Source organism: Alligator sinensis, unplaced genomic scaffold (assembly GCF_000455745.1).
Source record: "Alligator sinensis unplaced genomic scaffold, ASM45574v1 scaffold628_2, whole genome shotgun sequence".
Classification (NCBI taxonomy): Eukaryota; Metazoa; Chordata; order Crocodylia; family Alligatoridae; genus Alligator; species Alligator sinensis.
The window spans coordinates 7,310,389-7,323,936 of NW_005841833.1; the positions used below are offsets into that span (position 1 = coordinate 7,310,389).

Consider the following 13,548-nt stretch of genomic DNA (forward strand, 5'->3'; position numbering starts at 1 on the left):
AGAGCTCCCCCAGTTCTCACTGGTCTCCCCTCGTGAGTTTGTAAACGGCCACTAGATCCCCTCAGCCTTCTCCTGTGGAGGCTGAACAGGTTCAGGTCCCGTCGCCTCTCGTAGGGCCTGCCCTGCTGCCCCCGATCATGCGAGTGGTGCTCCCTCCTCTGGGCCCTCTCCATGCTGGCCACATCGCTCCTGAAGTGCGGCGCCCAGACCTGGATGCAGTCCTCCAACTGCGGCCTGACCAGTGCTGCACAGAGGGGAAGGATCACCTCCCTGGACCTGCTCGTGATGCATCTGTGGATGCACGACAAGGTGCGGCTGGGCTTCCTGACGGCTTCCTTGCATTGGTGGCTCATGTCCATCCTGGAGGCAACAATGACTCCAAGATCCCTTTCTGGCACCGTGTTGACAAGACGGGGGTTCCCCAGCCTATAGGGGTGTTGCTGGTTCCTCCTCCCTAGATGCAGCACCTTGCACTTGTCTGTGTTGAACTCCATCCTATTCTCATCTGCCCACCTCTGCAACCTGTCTAGATCTAGCTGGATTCTGTCCCCCCCACCTCCAGCATGCCCACCTCGCCCCACATCTTGGTGTCATCAGTGAATTTGGACCGCGTGCTTTCCACCCCCACATCCAGATCACCGATGAAGATGTTGAACAGCGCAGGCCCCAGGACCGAGCCCTGGGGGACCCCACTGCCCACATCCGTCCAGGTCGAAAATGACCCGCCCACCACCACTCTCTGGGCGCGACCATCTGACTACGTAGGCATCAATGCCACCGTCACCAAGATTTTTTTTAGGAGAATGTGGTGGGAAACAGTGTCAAAGGCCTTCTTAAAGCCCAGGAAACAGACATCCACCCTTATCCAGGGACTTTGTGACCTGATCATAAAAAGAAACCAGGTTAGTCAGGCAGGACCTGCCCGCAATGAACCCGTGTTGGTTGCCCCTGAGCAGTAGCTCCCATGCTGGGCCCTTGCAGATGTGCTCCTTGATAATTTTCTCAAAGGTCTTCCCAAGGACCAATGTAAGACTGACTAGCCTATAATTGCCAGTAATTGTGGCGGAAGTAATTGTCTTGATGAACCTGAGAGAGACCAGGGTGTCCTAATGGTCCTGGGAGTAAATACACGTCGGGGGCTTGCCGAGTCTGAGGGACAAGATCACAGGGGGGGCGGGGGGCAACTTGCAGAGCCGCGCTGGCAGGAGCGCCACAAGAGGAATGTGCAGTGACGGGAACAGCTGTTTCATCAGCGTGTGTTCAGCCATGTCAGCCTGACCCTTATCAGTGGTCATTTGCAGTATCTGCCAAATAAATTAACATCGCTGCTTATTTTGTTACAGTGTATAGAACATTTATTCCTTCCAGAATGTAAACTAATATATATTCCTGCTTCGAAATGTGACCAAGATACAAGCACATTACATCATTTTTAAATAAAACATTTCCTAAATATATATATATATATATATATATATTACTATAGCTAACACATCACACTTTCTTATATTTTAATATCTCCTTAAATAATACAATCTCTGTTTTTCCCCAACAGTGGGATAGTAAGACAAAGGTACATGGAAAACCAGCCTTGGAAGCAGAAGAATACCCGCATTGCTATCCCCAGAACACAAGATGCATTGACTTAAGTGATCTAGAGTACTTAAATGAACGTGCTACTTTTGAGCGTCAATCCCGGTTAAAGCCCTGAAGGGCTGCTGCCTCCTTTGAAGCAGATGTGAGGGAGGGTGGGCCAAAGGCCATGGGGGTGAGATTCCACACAAATTCCTGCTCGACGATTAGTTTTGATTTGTCTACACAAGTACTGGAGAGACAGGAGTGTCACACCTGGAGGGATGCCCTCAGGTTGAACTGCTCTCAGATGCTAAATTGCCAGCATGGCAGAGGGAGTTCCTAGGAGGCCGCATGGGGAGGGATTTGGTGTCAGACATCGACTTACTCCTGAAGCCACAGAACAGAGGACCCCACCGCTCCGGGTGTCCTGCACGTTGGAGGGATGGCTAGCTCTACTATAGGCATGTCCACGTTTCTGTGGAAGTTGACCAGGCTGAAAGTCCTGGCATAATTCTGGGAAAAGAAGTAGCCTCAGGTTGTAAGGAGGGTGCTTAACAGGAAAAACGATCAACTGCACTTCGGTATCATATCATTCTTAACTACTGCTTTCGGAGGCCAGGTCTGGGATCAGTGTGTCTGGAAGAATAAGAGAAATGAGTGTTTTTGTCCCTTCCCTTCAGCATGTTTACCGTGCGTGGTTCCCCAGTCGTAGTCATGTTCTCTTCTTGCCCCACATGATCTTTTCAGTTGATCTGGTGCTTGTATGGTTGCTTCATGCAGCAGAAGGACATTCAAACAAATTGAAAACCTCAGAAGACATTTTCAAAAGATAAATAAGCAGAGGCTCTCAAGAACAGGTGCAACATGGCAAAGGTCTATGTTAATCCCGTTTTGGAAACTGGCTTGATTTCATGTTGATGGTGCTAAGCATTTTAGAAAAATGAAATTCCTACAACTTAGGACAGAAAAGATAAGCAGGAAAGTGTCCCGCTCCCTCCCCTGCCAGGGAAGTGGCCCAGGACACCCCTGATAGGCACCCATCCAGAACTGAGAGCTGCTTGTTTCGTGAACTCCGAGGAGCCAAACTGATCTTGTGAGGTTAGAAAGAGATCAGAGGCACTGCCCGGATTAAAAAAAAGCGCTGTAGAGAGCAGCGAAGGGGTGGAACAGAGCCCAGAGCACCGCTGGGCCTGGCTTTGCACCAGAACAAGGCGTGAGGGAGCGGACCCGTGCTGGGGGTGCACGTTCAGTGATTACTACCGAGTGAATGCCAGCGCAGAGTTACTGAACCGCATTTCCTCTCCCTATCTGTGGCACTACAGTAATGTCCAACTGCATGCTTGAGAAGAAAGGCAGGCGATGCATTTTGTCATTCCTCTGCTTTGTATGACTTCTGGTTAAATGCAAAGTCCCCTGGAAAGTTAACCTTCCTACACAGTGAAAGAGGTGGGGCTACAAGATTTCCATCAGTGTGGCTAGCAGGAGCCAAGATGCCATCTACCAAGGATGCAGGGGCATGTCTGCCTCTCCAAGCATGAGCATAGACCGGTAATGCAGGCAGAGTCTATGGTAGGTGCGGGATTGTGTTTGGGCTTTCCCCCTCGCTTGCCCCTTCAATCTTTTGGCTCGGGGCAAGTGAGAATAGGAGGCATCTGAACCCCAAGGCTTCCAGGCTTGGGCTTGCCCGTAGGATCCTGCCATGGCTCTGGGAGGATCTGAAGCCCCAGACTGAGTGTGGGACGTAGGAGACCTGCTGGTGGTAGTGCCACACCGACTTGAATGATTGAGCTCTGCTCAGTCGAAATTTGGAACTTAATTTGGAACTGATATGGCCCTAGAAACAGAATTTTATTAAATAATAAATGGGTACAAAAATCCTGCCAGGGCTGCACCCAGAGACCGTTAATAATGAATAAATACATGAGCGTTTTTACACTATTTACCACCAAGAACAGGCTTTACTGAAGGTACGTACACACTGCTGTCACCGATGCCTCCCAGTTCAGGCGCTGGCAGCGTGGCAGTTCGGAGGGCTGCAAAACTCACCTGCACATAGGCAGATTGCCCAGACTGAGCTGCGTGCTGCCACAGCTGCACTGGGCCCTAGGAGACCGAAGGGTTAATGTGCTTTTCACCAAAATATTCCCTCCCCTGAATTTTATCAGTGCTTTAATTACCTTTCCAAGCAACTCTTCTAACAGGTTCAAGCAAGAAGGCACTAGATGTTCCCATGTATTCACCTCTTGCTAGAAACTATGTGGTAATTACTGGCTGAGTGAAGTCTTTCTGCTCCGCGCAGCTCTTGCAGAGCGGTTGCACTGCCTCTGGCGCCTGTCTGCCAAGTGAACACGGCTGTGCGTGGACTCGGTCAGGATCCACAACGGGCTTGGACTCAGCGCTGCGATGCTCAAGTCCGAGGCTCTGGGCTGCTGAGTGCAAATCGCTGCCCCGCATTAGACGGCAGGCCCCAGGCTCCCCACACACTGCACAGGTGGCAGTTAGCCAGCTGGCTGGCCAGCTGCCTAGGCTAGCCAGCGGCACTGCTGCGGAGGGGTGCGGTTGGTGCTCTGCTCCCCCTGGTCCGTAGGTAGGTAGGTGGGTGTCTTCCTCTGGGCATGAGGGCAGCCCTGACCTCCATCCCCAGTCCAGAGAGGGTTCAGTGCTTTGGGACCAGCACTAAGCCCCACCACTCCTTCCTGGCACAGCGGAGGAGGTGCTGCTGCAGCTGCCTGTGCCATTGTGCGCCACCGCCCAGTGCTGATCTGATTTGCACAGGGATTTAATGCAGCACTGCATCCCAGGGAGCATCCACGCCTCTGGGCTGAGGGGTCGGCTGGGTGTGGCCCCACTCTCCCCTCTTGAAACTCTTCAGCTTGGTATAAAATCCTGAATATTTACTGGAGCAGGAACTAGTTCCCAGGGGAGTGCCCCAACCCTCAGGCTGCAACGTCATGCTCTCTGGCCCAGTGCGGGTCCCTGGGAGACGCGGCGGTGGAACCGGAAACGCCCGCCGGTGGCAGCGCGGATGCTGAGGACCTGAGTTGTGGACACAAGTGGCACAGAAGTGCCCTGCTTCCTTAGACCAACACGGCTAAAACCTACACCCCTGCTTCCTTCAGGAATCTTGCCCAAAGGGTTGGGCCACTCGGTACCACACCAGTGATCTGGGAATACGAATGAAAGTCTGCCATAGGTTCTTGAACAAACTGAGAAAGGGACAAGCGGCATCTCGTTTCACAGCCGACAGACTCGGCAGGTCTGAATCAAAACTATACCTCTTGTTCCCGAGCTGCTGTGCTCTGTAAAGCTGCAGTCCTAGTGTGCTTTCCCATCTGAGATCATATCACTGTTTTCCAAGATACAAAATGAACAGTCCCAACAGCCTCCAATTAGATGCCGAAACAGTTTTTTGCTTTTCTAGCGGGCATGAGATATGTCAGACTAGCAAAAATTGCATATTTCTACAGTCCCTTTCCTTTGTTTAAGCCTTTTTTTTGGCTTCCTATTACAGGGGTCCCCAGTTTCTTGGCTCCATTCCCCAGCTGATGACATCCAGGGCGTGAAGCGTGCTGAGAGAGGTGCTGGCCTATCCTATCAGCGTTGCTAACAGCCAGAGAGCACTGGAGCTCGGACTTCAGACATAAAAGCTCCCCATTTTTCCAGACGTCTGTCATTCTGTTTCCAGTCCCTTCGCTCTCAGGCTCTTGGGGAGCAAAATGTAGCTTCCTCGTGGTCTGATTCAAAAAAAGAAACGTTTGCTGAGGAGCATGGAGTAGCACAGCTGTTCTTTTTTCTTTCCCCGTGACTAATATATAAGCCTGAGAGCACCAGCATTTTTGTTACTCGTCTGTCTCCCTGTTCTTCTTGCTTCACCCCTCTGTTCACCACAGCAGTTTCCTGCAGCCTGCCTCTTCCCCCTTCTTGCAGAAGGCTTGTGATGGAAGAAAAATTATTCCTTCTTTTTAAGGACCCTGTCAATTTTATCACAGGATTTTTATGGCACAGGCTACCTGACACGAGCATTTATTCTTATCCTTTAAAATTGGGATTCATTTAGAAGGGCCTTGCTGAACTTCACTGTTTTGTTTGAGCAACTTGTTGCTCGCGATCCCGTGCAGGGCGAGCTCGCTGTCCTGCAGCTCGCTGTGGTTTGTGGAGGTCCTCTTTCGTGTAAGTACGGCGGCCTGAACCTCCAGAGTGCAGGGCCCTTCCTGCTCGTGCCCGCGGTGAGCAGGGAGAAGAGCTGCCTGGGCAGAGGTGCCGTCAGGGAGAGCTCTCTACCCGGTAGGGAAATGGCTGTGGGGGCCAGGGCCCGTTTGCATCTCGGCCCTGTGAGAGTAATAGGGCACTTTGGCAAACACGAGGTTAAGCGTGGAGGTTTGGAGTAATGAAGCACTACGATTCCTGGCAGGTTGTGACTGGACAAGATGCCTGCATCAAACATGCCCAGAGCCTGGGGTCACCCTGACTGGAGCCTGCTACGCTGTGGTTGGGTAATGGTCCCTGGGCAAGCCCAGGGCCCACGGCGTGGTGAAGCTTCTCTGGGATTGGCCTTATGCCATGGTGTAGTTAATTGGATGTGGGCAGCAGCCAGAGCAAAGGTGTGGAGGCAACTTTGAGGTCCGTGGCTGTTGGAAAGAATTAAAGGGCTGCATGTGGCCCTTATTTGGGCCGCTGAGAGTACCTGGCAGATGGGTGAAGCTTTGCAGTTTGACTGGGACCTGAAGTTGCTAGAAAACATGTCCTAAATGATTTGTTTTGTAAAGAGACGGTCACAGAGCAGGGACTGTTTTACCCCGACTTTGCGTTGTTGTTGGACCCTGGTAATGGATCAGGAGTCAGCAGCGTGAGCACAACTTCAGAAACACACACATGGAGAAAGTCCTGTTTCTCCTGGACGCTGGAGCCCTGTGGTGAGCACAGCTCCATGAGCAAGCCGGAGACTGAAACCATTCCCCAAGGCAGAGCGGGCCAGCATAGAAGTCATGGAGAATGGACGTGTCCTCAGCTGACGTGACTTGCTGCCGCTCCGTTGACTTGAGTGGAGCCACGGCCATTTCCACTCCAGCCCCACTCTCTCTGTCACCACACACCCCTGATTTCCGTGTTGGAGAATACCTTTTGTGATAGCTCAGAACAGTCGGATGTTGAGAGTGAGACTGTGGTGCTAATGTTTCCAAAGCCTCCTGGAACAAAGCTGTCTCTCCAGTACTGCAGAGTATGAAGACAGCTGTGCTGGTATAATCCCATCCTCTGCATCAAAGGGACTGAAGAGAAAGCACTCTTGGCCTGGATATTGTTAGGAATAATATCCCAAACCACTTTCAGCCCCAAATCCTACAGCAGCAGCTGTCACTTTTCTTGGCCTCAATTGTGCTTTGTTTGGTTAGATTTCCTGAGTTGGTTGTTGCTGGTCTTCTACATTTCTCTTCCCCATTATTGTACAAGTGGGTCTTGGCTTTGCTTTGATTACTCACATTACATACTTCCACCTCACGCTGAAGACACAGCCCAGCTGTTCTGCCACTTCCCTTTCTTCTGCAGACTGGAATGCGCAGCCCGGGCAGCCTGACTTAGCGCTGGGCTGTGGATTGTCTGCCACGATTCTGTGCCTGGCCCCACAGTTTTGCGGAAGTATGTAATGCACTTAAAATATGGTGTTGATAAGGTCATAATAGAAACAGGTGCGAGGGCTAGATGCATCAAGGAGTCTCCTGTACAGAGACATTGAGCCTGCTGTCTAGACACGAGCAGAGGAATGCTGGGGAGGCTGAAGTCCCGAGGTATGGAAACTATTGCTTCTTTTTTCAGCTGCTCTCACTGCAGAGACTCCATTTTTAAACAACAAACAGTTTCTAAAGCATACATAATCGTTTACAGATTTTGCTGGTGTGCTTAAACAAATCTGCTATGCTCCAGGTTGATCTTGCCCTTTCTCATCTTTCTCACATCCCAGTTTGGGGTCTACGGGGATTACATATGCATGTCACATCTTTCCAGGTGCCTTGAGGACAATGTTTGTGTTTTTGTGTTTTGGCTTTTTTCTTTTCTGCTGATGCACACATCCCTTTTTGGTCCCCTAAAGCACCGCAGGTTTCTCTGTCAAACCCATATGCAAGCATCCGTGTTTACTCTCACACTCCAGCTTGCTGGAACATATATCCATTTGTTACAGATCTCTTGCCCCAATATGTATGCGTTTGCTTAAGGCACTTGGGTTCAGGGGCTGTGCAGATGTGCAAACGATCCAGTGGTTACAGGACACACACACACACACACACACACACACACACACACACACACACACGCTCGTGGATTACACATCAGAAAACATAATCCTACTCGCGCTCTACTCTACTTCTAGACTGCATGAGGTTTTTGGCAATTGCCTCCCCTTTAAAAAAGGATTAAATGGTTCTTGCTGAGTGCTTCTGAGACATGGCACGCTGGACTGCTTCTAACTGGCAGACTTGGGCACAGAGATATTGCTTTGCTTCTATCATTGTCTTTACTGGTGAAGAGAAGGAACAATGACATACCCAGCAGTAATTTGCCAGCTACCATGGATCCCTTGTAGTGCCCTGACCCTTTGCTAATGGGGTAGATTAGATCTCCAACGTTTGCTGCGAGGATTCTTGATTGCTGTCTTCACCATCTGAAGTTTACTGGATTGCCAGCTTGATTTTCAGTCTTTGGTAGGCAGCACAGTGGTCACATCTGGAAGGGACAGGGGGCATCAGGGTGGCAGAAAGCTGCTGTGGCAGTGTCCTTGCTGCCCTCAGTGCCCCTTTCAAAGGCAGTCACTGGGCGCAGTCGCTCAGGCGCACACATTTTAAGCTCTTTCTGTCTCTTGCAGAGTCTGGTCCAATGGCACCACCCCAGGAAATTACTGCTCGCAGCTGAGCCTTTGAGTGTTTTCTTCTTAACTTCACCTTTGAGATGTGATTGGTTTGCTATATTTGTGCTTCTGAAAAGAGGCCATCCATAAATAGTACAGCCCTGACTACCAGGCAGATACCTTTCCAAAGTCTTTGACTCGCTCACCTCTGTCCACTGCCAGCTAGAAATATTTACAGCAAGAGCCAGTTCACCACCTGTTGCGGCAGGAGCTGAACTGATAGTGGCATCTCTACTTGGGCTCAGCTTGGAGTCTCAGAGGGCCTAAGGCAGTGCCAGCAGACCCAGAGCGTTGATCTCCACGGGTTCCACGTTTCCCTTGTTTTGCAGGTGTGCAGGGAATTGCCATTTTAGAGAGATCATTTCTGTTTCAAGTGTGCCAGTTTAATGGCAGTACTGAGCAGGATGAGAGATCTGGCAAGCACCAGACTCTTCCAAATGGTTACAGCTGCTGGCTCTGCTGTGTCTGGTGTGCATTGGAGAACTACAGGAAAGGAAGGCCAGTCAAAGCCCATGGAGGAGCAGATCTTGGGAGACGAGACTCGGACTGGGAGGAAAGAATTAGCGCCAGGTCCCTTGAGTTGCAGAACATTGTGCCCTGTGAAGCGACTGGCACTTAGTCTTCCACAAGGGGGTTACAATCGTCTTGCTGATACTTAAGTTTTTTCTTGAAGATGGAGATTGATGTGGACGGCTCATAAAAAATACTCCAGATCTCGCTTGCACGGGTTGCCCGGTAGGAATCTTCTCTCCCAGCTGCAGAGGGCACTTGGTGAGACCTAGGAAACAGCAGTTTTATTGTACAAACTGTGCTAAGAGGTATTGATTGTGATGCTGTTGATATTCCAGTAGTGCCTGCTGACTCCAACTGAGATTGGGATACTATTGTGTTAGGCACTGTACAGCTATGTCGGGAGAGGGGAGCCTGTCCCCTGTATGACTTACAGTCTAAATAAGCAAAACAGAAAAAGGGACAGAGGCCCAGAGAGAAGTGACCTGCCTGAGGTCACGCAGCAGGGCTTCAGAGTCCCAAGCCACTGACCACACTGCAATGCTACCGATTGCAATGCTGTTGGTCAACAGGATCAGATTGCTGTTCACGTTGCACTCCCTGCACCAACAGTACGTTTCAGCGGGGGGGGGGGAAATGTCACCATTTAGTGGCTACAACTTGCCTGATGTACTGGTAAATGAGAGAGATTAAAGACCACCTTTGTTTTATGTCTGGAGACATGGAAGAATGAGGGGAAGCTATGTTTTGAGTGCAGGAAATGGAAAGGAGGAGTGGGGAAAGAATAGTGCTGGGGAATGGTGCCAGGTTTGCTTTAGAAAACCAGAGTTAGCCTGAATTTTTTTACCCCTGGTTGATCTAGAAATCAGCACATGTATAATGCCCTATCTAGAGTGAGGATGTTGTATCTGTGATACCATAAACAGAGCAGCCATTTGAGACTTCATGAACAAAATAATAATTATTATTATAATATCAAGTTTGCAGGGAAGTAGAGGGCAGAGCAGAGAGATTTTGATGGAACAAAGACCCTTTTTGTTTGCAAATGTTCCTGCCAATAAAGACCCACGTGAGGATCTCAAATTGACAACAGAGGATGCCTCAGTCTAGTAGACAAAATTATAATGAGATCCAGTAGTTGAAAGTTGAAGCTAGACAAAATCCAACAAGAAAAAGGTGCACATTTTTAACAGTGAAACAAGGCAGCAAAATTTGCCACGGATTCTCCATCACTGGACATTTGAAGCTGTGCATTGGATCCTTCTCCATCCCCCACAAGAGAGAGACCCTGGGTCAAACGGGAATTGATTCAGAGGAGTCTTACGGTGTACTGTACAAGAGATCAGACTAGATGGCTACAGTGGTCCCTTCTGGCTTTATAATCCACAAGTATTTTTTAGAAATAACTCAGATCTCCGCTTATGCCGTGTTATGCTGTATCAATGTTCAATACTCTCACTGTTAACAACTGCACCTTGCTGCTAGGCTGAAGTTCTCTATCTTCCCCTTCCAGCCACTGGGTTTCACGTTACTTTTTTTTGTCTATCTTCACCTTCCAGCCACTGGGTTTCACGTTACTTTTTCTGTTAAAGAACGGTCTGCTATCGGAGATCTCTTCCCTTTTAGGTGCTTGCACACGGTGATCAAGTCCCCTGTTAACCTTTTCTTTCCCAGATTTAGTTTCTTAAACCTTTTGCTACGCAAGTTTTCACAACCTTAAATTATTTGAATGGCTCTTCTCAGAGCCCTTTCCAGTTTTTCAACAAAAGAAAGAGTACGAATATAAGCCAGCTGGTTCATTGCTGACAGAATTTTGTTTCACACATGCCCAGTGTGGGCTACTCTTTGATATGCTTTTAATACTTTGTGCATTAAAAATTAAAAAAAAATAGTTCTCCCAAAAGTGGTGGAAATCCTTGTTTTCTCTTCTGTATAATTTTGGTCTGGATGACAGTCTTTACCCACCCCCAGCAGCGGGAAGCTCTATAAAATAAAGCACAACAAAAGGGATTCTGGGGTTTCAGACAGGAAAGTTAGTGCTGTGCTTATCTGGCAGCTGCTCTGAGGGAGCACTGAAAGCAACACGTAACTCGTATTATGGAAGATAACCTATCGGGGCACAGCCAGAAGAAGAAAGGGGATCCCTCAAGGATGAGAGCAATTGCAGGACTGGGCCTTCGCCATTATGCCTGGGCCCCCGGTGCACTTAGAGGCAGGCGGTTCTGTCCATACTTACTTCATTGTGACGTGCAGAAGTATCTTGGCCAGTATGGCAGTGACGCTCAAGATGAGCAGTGCTGTAAGGCCATAGACTGTCCACTCTGGAAAAGAAAGATGCACAGCTCCTAGCACGTACATTCACTTCGCTTTTATAACTAAGGGTTAGTTTCCTGTTGCACTCTGCCTCTGACACTTGACATCCCAGCTTTAGGACAGCAGCAAAATCCCAGCAGTCTCTGAGTCCAGGCAGTCCATACCCTCTGGACCCTCTGGATTGTTCGCTCTGAAACATCAGACTTTGGCAGTCCAAAGTAAATCTCAGGAAATACTTCCCTGCTGAGAGATTATGAAGCTTCCTAATTCTCTGCCTAGGAAATGGATGAAAGACTTTCTAAGGTACTTTAAAAATAAAGTGCTTGGTGCACTGGGAAATGCACTCCAAGCAACAATTTTGCATTTGCAGGGAGCTGGGCAGAGCTCAGCGCAGTAGTTATCCTGCTGTTACTGTTCCCATTCCAGCCCCTAACCAGTGAATGGTCTGTGGTGTATTATTCTTCCCTCGGGCAGTGCAGCAGAGCCCTGACTCTTCTTTAATTGCCTTTGGGACTCCAGCAGCTCACAGGGGACTTAACGATGCCACAAAGCAGCAGCTGAAGATTCTCCTTGTACAAAGGAGTCGTGACCTAGCAGAGCCCCAGCCCCTTCTGACCTCTCCTCTGCAGTGGTCTCGGGACATTGCGGGGTGGGGGGATGTGTTGCGGGGCAGGCTGTAGCCTGTCACAGATGGGCAGGGCATCGGACTGGCACGATCTTCTGATCGTCTGGGCTGGTACAGCAGCCATGTCGGGTCCTTTATTTGCTGCTGCAAGTTAATGAGGCCCTGAGGCTACCGACACCCATGGATACCAAGGGTGCAGAGAGAACTAGACAAAAGCTACCCCTGCCTCATGGTCCCGGCACCCAGGTAGAGACCAGCTTCACAGCACTTGGTGGTTTGTGTGTGCCTCAGTTAGCAGCTTGTGCAGCAGATGTGTCCCCCAAATGCAAACAGGTGTGCTGGTTGTGGCTCACAGGGTTGTAGCACATCAAACCCCAGCGCACAAGCGGGGTTTGATGTGCTACAGGTCCTGTGATCTACAAGCCCAGCCAGACAATGTAAGCCCTGCCTGCTGCTTATGCTTGCTGTTCCTCTTTGGACATTACCAGGCATGGTGCCAGGGGCGTGACTTGGGCTGGTCGTGATGACATAAAGTATTTTTGAAGACCGCACTGCACTGATACTTAGATTTGCTTGTTCAGTTATCACCTCGGTGAGGGTCAGGTTGACGGGGGCTTTGTCCTGCTGTACCGTCTCCTTGGTCGCTGAAAATGCAATAAGAGAGAGGTTATCTAGATAAGGGCTGAACTGATTTATCTGGAGGTACACTTCTTGGATATGTATTTTGTTAAACAGGAATTGTAGTTTTTTTCCTGGCTCACGCTAAGAATTCCTATAGGCAGCTCATGGCTGAAACGGGCACAGCCTTGTCACTTACTCAGCTGCTTCCTCAAAGTTAATGAATTGTTCGTAAGAACTCCCAGCGGGCTTATTTGAGAACTAAAGAGTTTCCTCCCGGAGACAGAGTGTAGAGAAAGATCCATATAATTACAGAGTTGACATGGGACCATACTCTGTGAGATGCTGAAGCGGAGACTCTACTGCTGGCACATGAACTGTGTCCAAGAAACAGGATGTTCCTCTTTTATTACCTACTTACTAAGAAAATGAATCGGCGTAGTGGAACCAGAAGTGGTGACTAGGTAATTGCCACTGGAAGTTGGGAGCTTTCTAAGAGCTAACCCCATGCTAGGCAATGCTGGCTGGTAACACTCATGTGTAGCCAGCTGGTGACTAGCGGTCAGTGATGGTGGGCAGGCCTCTACCTGCAAGACGTGCTGGTAGAAATGTTGATGCTGGAGGGAAGGGACAGAGCAGCAGAAGCTGGGGCCTGGTCTGCACAGTCTTGCTGGCACAGGTGCATCAGCTAGGCTTCGAATGTAACCAGCATGGTTGCAGAACTGGAGGGTGCTGTCTGGCTGAGGGGAATGGACAGCTCGGGAGGGTGAAGGCAAAGCAGAAGGTGCCAATGGACTACGTGGGGTCACTATGCTTCAAATTTTGCTTTCCTTCCAACCTGTCTAGCAGGGCAGGGGATGGGGGGCTTGGTACTGTTAAGCCTCAGCCATCACCTGTGTCGGAAGGAGTTGAAAGCATTTCTGTGCACCAGGATAGACGCCCAGGCGGAAGGCCTCAGTCTCTGGAATCGGACAGATGGGACGAAGGATTTCCCCACATCCCCCCCTCC

At 49.7% G+C, this 13,548-nt stretch overlaps 1 protein-coding gene across 2 annotated transcripts in view; it reads right to left on the minus strand.

Annotated features, from left to right (window-relative positions):
* Positions 1-1,178: 1,178 nt before the first annotated feature.
* KREMEN1 (kringle containing transmembrane protein 1) overlaps positions 1,179-13,548 on the minus strand; it is a 32,770-nt gene continuing 20,400 nt past the window's right edge. The window contains exons 6-9 of one of the 2 annotated variants that reach the window (XM_025199795.1): positions 12,407-12,565; positions 11,220-11,304; positions 3,753-9,251; positions 1,179-1,304 (exon numbers count right to left, since the gene is read on the minus strand). In XM_025199795.1, the coding sequence (XP_025055580.1) occupies positions 9,089-9,251; positions 11,220-11,304; positions 12,407-12,565 (407 nt within the window). In that variant the 3' untranslated portion in view covers positions 1,179-1,304; positions 3,753-9,088. Of the gene's footprint in view, positions 1,305-1,365; positions 2,212-3,752; positions 9,252-11,219; positions 11,305-12,406; positions 12,566-13,548 lie in introns of those variants that run through there. The other variant, XM_025199787.1, reaches the window with a different exon arrangement.